At 41.4% G+C, this 5,665-nt stretch overlaps 1 protein-coding gene across 1 annotated transcript; it reads left to right on the top strand.

The window, feature by feature from the left end:
• The first annotated feature begins 636 nt into the window (after nt 1–636).
• Nucleotides 637–3,520, top strand: fgf3 (fibroblast growth factor 3). Its single transcript, XM_044140683.1, has 3 exons — nt 637–1,133; nt 1,737–1,840; nt 2,312–3,520. Exons 1-3 carry the CDS (start codon nt 890–892, stop codon nt 2,708–2,710), a joined length of 747 nt encoding a protein of 248 aa, XP_043996618.1. The 5' UTR covers nt 637–889; the 3' UTR covers nt 2,711–3,520.
• The last annotated feature ends 2,145 nt before the right edge of the window (nt 3,521–5,665 follow it).

The following is a 5,665-nucleotide window of genomic DNA, read 5'->3' as shown; positions in this document are numbered from 1 at the left end:
ATGACGACTGAGGCTTGGGGAGGAGGTTCTGCAGAGTGAAGAGTAGACAGGGAACCTTGTGACACCAAACAAATTTGTCTTTTCTTCCCAGAAACATTCTTTAATAATGGCAGTAAAAGGTAACAGGTCAGGAAGAGCCTATAAATATTAAGGAGCAAAGAAGACGGGAAACTTGACAAAGCTGTGGGTTCTTCACTTCTGGAAGCTGTGGATCGGATTCTGTACATCAAGTACCAGCAACAGATGCTTCTGCTCTGCTTAGGATGGACAAGTGCATCAAGTTCTGAGCTCTATGGAGTAAAGCTGAGGATAAGTGAATTTGAAAAAACCCAAGAGACACAAAGGTTCACTTTTCATTTCTCTGACTTTTGAGATGAAAGAAGGTTCCAGCAGCTGAGTTCTTCCTCACCTGCTGCGGTGGCTGGCGCAGGCTCAGACCGCCTGTATAATTTGGGATGTCTAATTTGCTCTTTTAGGATATTTCAGAAGAGGAGTTCATAGAGGAGAGCTGTTTCGCACTTTGCCACTATGTAATTTTATCCATGCCGCTGTCTCTCACTTCACACAGGACTAATACCTTTTGCCTCCCCTCTCCTTTGTATCAATTGGTCGAAGTTCAGCCTATTGTCGCCACAAGCTTCTTTTATATCTGCGCTCAGTCTGAGGCGAGGCTCTCAGTCAGCTTCAAACGAGGGCTTTCCTGCAGGAGAGGCAAGGAGGATCCCAACCCGGGGGCCGGCTGTGCTGTCAGAGCTGCCCGTGGGGCTTGGATGTACACCGGGGCTGGAGTTCTCCAGCTTTAGGGGCCCGACACGTTCATGGGACCCGGAGGGCTGGCCGGGTATTATCCGAATTTTTGCAACAATCGTTCCCCGCCGACCATGCCACAATGCTGATGATTCCTCTGCTGGTGTTGGCGAGCCTGCTGGACCCCGTTTGGCCCCGGGCCCGTTGCTCGCCTAGCCAGGGTTGTGACCCCCGGCAGCGGAGAGACGCCGGGGGGCGCGGAGGAGTGTATGAGCACCTCGGAGGAGCGCCGAGGCGCAGGAAACTTTACTGCGCTACCAAATATCATCTACAGATCCATCCTAACGGGAAGATTGATGGATCACTGGAGGAGAATAATCCGTTCAGTGAGTAGCTTTTTTTGTTGTTTTTACAAAGACAGAACTTTTAGAAGCTTAAGATGTTCATTACAAATCCGAGGAGACCTGGGCTCAAGTGTAGGAAGAACTTCAAGATTTGGAGAAAATTAACAGTAACATTTTATCGGGCTAAATTTAAACGCCCTCTTTCTTCATCTCTTTCTTTCTTATTTACTTTCTATTTTTTTCTTGCTTTCTGTGTGTATTTTAGACTTCAGTCTGCATTACTCACAGAAATGATTCGTGTGATTTAGTGATCCAGCTAAGTGATGTATGGAGTGTGTTCGGAGACACTCGGAGCTCCTCACTCAGGCTGAAATCTGCCGACATGCAGGTCGATCTCCGGATCCCGGTCAGCAGCATTAGCATAAAGCGGATGTATTTATCTAATGAGAGCCTGTTGAAGCCTCTCAATGCGTCAATAAACGGAACGGTCCCCCGTAACGAGGCTGCCGCAAGAAATTAATTTTAACAGCACAGGAGAAAAATTCTTCGTTGCTTATTTATGTTTCATGTAAACGGAAGAGCTGCACTTCTAAGTATGAAAAATATGACTTCAAGTTTACCTTTAATATTTCTGTTTCTCTGCAGGCATCTTGGAGATCACAGCAGTGGATGTGGGTGTCGTGGCTATAAAAGGGCTTTTCTCAGGCAAATATCTAGCCATGAACGATAAAGGAAGGCTGTACGCCTCGGTCAGTACACAATTACAGCCTGTCTTTCTTCTGTTTATGCCCCAGAGATCATGAACCACAACTTTGTGTTTTACACCAAACGTAGGTGGTTAATTTATTTCCGCTCTACCAGTTCTGAGAAACACAAATGGTTGTAACATACTGATATGGACAAAAATACTTAAAAATGAAAATTACTCTAATTCCCCATTTTATTAGTGAAGACAAATACATATACATATTCATACTGTTCAGCTTTCTGTCACCTTGTCCTCCTCAGCTTCACTGCAACACATTTAGGACAACAGTTAAAAAATGTTTTCACATAAGTCGAAACATTTTGCATTACATAAAGTTAAACTGAGTGAGTTTGTTTTATTTGCAGCCAACTTTTTATTTTATAAGAAACCTTAAAGAAGGGAAACAAAAACACAATTAATCCTCCAAAAACTGACATCTTGGTCACTCCTTTTCCCCTCTTCCTTTCCCCAGGAGGTTTTCAACAAGGAGTGTGAATTTGTGGAACGGATCCATGAGTTGGGGTACAACACCTATGCATCACGACAACACTTCACAGAGCAGCCCCTACCACCGGGAACAGGCAGCAGCAGCAGCAAGCGTCGGGCCTCTGTCAGGAGGCAATGGTACATCTCCATCAACGGGAAAGGGCGGCCGCGGCGAGGCTTTAAAACTCGGAGCACTGATAAAGCCTCACTCTTCTTGCCTCGGGTGCTGGGCAACAAGGACCATGAGATGGTGAGGAAGCTGAGGGACATTCAAGGTGCCCAGCACACGCATCATCAGCAGGGGCGGCGTGGTGAACGCCGGAGACGCCGGCATCGTGATAGGAAAGGTCGAGGTCAACAGCCTGATGACTCAGCAGACTTTTAGAGGTGAGGTTGGATTTCATCTCCCTCTGCTATGACTCATCTACACAGATCCTTGATCTCGGCACATGCTGCAGCTTGACTGCAAGGAAGGATGTGAGAAAATGTCTTGGATCCCAAATTCTGGATTGATGGAAGTTCTTGTTGGTGTACAGTGATAAAGGGAAGTTCAATCAATAAGGAAGGGGAACTCAAAGGCCACCAAAGTGTTTCTGGTTTTTACACCTTTCTAAAAACCTGCCGCTCTCTGGAGACTCTGGCCTACAACTCCACTGCTGTATAATCCTCTGATAACTGACGTCCGATTTCTTACAAATGTAACTGTCATGTAAACAAACGTAATAAGTAATAATGTAATATCCATCCTATTTTGTATGTACAAGCCTCATCCATCAACTACCCTCAGAGCATATGTTCAGCTGGCCTGTACAGCAGCATATAAGCTTTATGTTTGTCAGAATCCAAGTACTATTTTCCGATTGTTAAGTGCTATGAATCATTATGGAAGCTGAAGAGGGGACTGTACATGGAGAAGCACTTTTTGTCAGATTCACATTAAGAAGAATAAGGAATTCAGCTTGAGGCACGAGCATCTGCAATGTTCTTATAATGTGATAGTCTACTGTGTGTTAACTGAAAGAAGTACTTTGTATATTTCACAAATGATATGAATATTTATTTGCTGTCTGAGTTGTAAGTTATTGATAAGACTATTTCTGCATTTTACCAACATGGATGTTGTTTCAGTTTTCACTTGCTGCCTGGTTCCAACATAAAAAAACATAATGGTACTGACCCAAAGAAGAAAAAAACATCCGTGTGTGAGTGTGTGTGTAGTCTTCCTCTAGTAAATGTGTGTGTTGTAAGCACTGTTTCCGATATTCTTCCACTGTTAAAATTAGAAGTCAATAATGCTTTATTGTGTTTCTGGTCAAAATGCTAGTTTTCTACCACAAGGTTTAAAGTTATAATAATAATAATAATAATAATAATAATAATAATAATAATAATAATAATAATAATAATAATAATAATAATAATTCTTATTATTAGTAGTAATAATAATTACTTTCATTATTATTACTGATTTTATTTATAATGGTCAATAAGTCCCACTAAGATCTCATAGGGGACATTCACACACTGATGATGGCTGGCTGTAGTGATTGTTGGCAAAATGTTGAGGCATTCGAAAAGCAAAAGTTTATTAGATTACAGGAATCATCATTACAATGTTTATATATTTGAATCTGAAAATGAAGACAAACTAATACCTGCGGCTAAATTGTCAGTTTAGTCTAATGTAGAAGTCTGCTGCTGTCTCATGGCCAAATGAGGAGGAAGTCCATCTTTCCTGCTAATATCCGCCTCCTCCTGCAGCCGCTCTGTCAGCGTAAGACGGCTGAGTACAACCTGCAGTCATCAGTGTTAAATTCTCCACAAGCAGCAGCACGACTCATTCGAAGTTCAGGTTTTGCCCTGCCTCTTTCCCATCTATAGGCAGCGGCATATAAAGCCTTGTCATCCTATACCTGCAGGCAGGGGAGGCTTCCTGGCCAGAACAAAAGTTCCTCCCAGGGGGGGCCTGGGAAGCGATGCCGCCTGAGACTTTAAGGCAGTTTTTTGAAAAGCCGACCAAAAGCTGCAGTCGATAAACAAGGCTGGCCCTCCTGAAAGCAGAAACGGTATCATACAAAGTGTTACACCTTGCTGCACCTTGTTATGAATGCCACACTCTAGTATTACTCTGCAGGAATGCAGCACTTGAGAGAGGTTAGGGCCTTTTGTGGCCTGTGTCCGAAAGCCATCTGTTCCACTGGCATTTATCTTCTGAATCTCTTCCTACATGACGTCTTCTTTCATCATATTAGCAGAGTAAATCCTTCAGAGTAAGATTTATTAGACTTATAATGACTAATAACTAGTAAGCTAACTCTGAGCTGAAAGATCTCAAAGAGAAATGAATTGTCATAAAGTGAATGGGCAGGCTCTCTAAGCAGAAAGTTAGTTGCTTTTTGGGAGCTTCAGCAAATTTCTTAGTTTGACCAGATGAGCAACATTAAACCAACCAGTCATTTCTTAAATTTGTTTTTTTTTTATTCTATTGAAATGTCAATGTGAAAAAGAAATCACTGATTAAAATAGTTTTCTTGCAACAGTCCGGTCAATCTGACTAACAACTATTCTCATCATGATCACTATTTTACATCTATAAAAATTGTTTTGCTTTCAAATAATGACCCAAATGTTTGATCAGAAATCCTATCTGTAAGCACAGAACCTCATCCTGAATTCAGAGCAGCAATTGAGAATGGAACCATTGATTTGGAAACAGCGACCTCTACAGGTGGAAACCATCACGTCTTTCATTTCATTCTGGGATTTTAAGTTTTTCTTAGTTTATTAATTTACTTTTGACCTTTTCTGTTTTAAACTGGTTTTCAAGTCGGCATAGAGTAATTAAATAAGAGCTCAATTTACAGTGAATCTGGTCAACATTTTTGAAAAGCAGGAATGTTTACAGACTCACAACTCTGGTCTTTTATAAATGAAGATGTAATCTCTAAATAAAAATACCATGGCCAGAATTTCAACATAAATGCAACAGTAATGCTCTATGGATTTTTTTTTTCAATATCAACATATTAAATTCATCCAAATCCAGCTTTGGAAAATAATACATTTCAATCTTTATCGTGTTTGGTTCATTCACAGTTGTTCTGAAATATTAACATTTGAACAAACATCAATTCTAAAGCCAGTTGTCTTAAATCTGCCTTGTATAGGCCTCCTTTTTTGTGATGAACAAACAAGAGAGTGAATGAATGCATGCACTGAATGCTGAGACATTTTAAGCTCCAAATTGCAGCTGCCACCCTGTGAAATCCAAAACCCCTAACCCTTGGCATAATTCATTGCGTATCTGCAACCTGAAACCATAATGACGTTAGTGCAACAT

The sequence above is a fragment of the Gambusia affinis genome, linkage group LG02 (genome assembly GCF_019740435.1).
Source record: "Gambusia affinis linkage group LG02, SWU_Gaff_1.0, whole genome shotgun sequence".
In the NCBI taxonomy this organism is placed as follows: Eukaryota; Metazoa; Chordata; class Actinopteri; order Cyprinodontiformes; family Poeciliidae; genus Gambusia; species Gambusia affinis.
The sequence above is the reverse complement of the archived record's forward strand: the minus strand, read 5'-3'. Positions and strand labels throughout refer to the sequence as shown.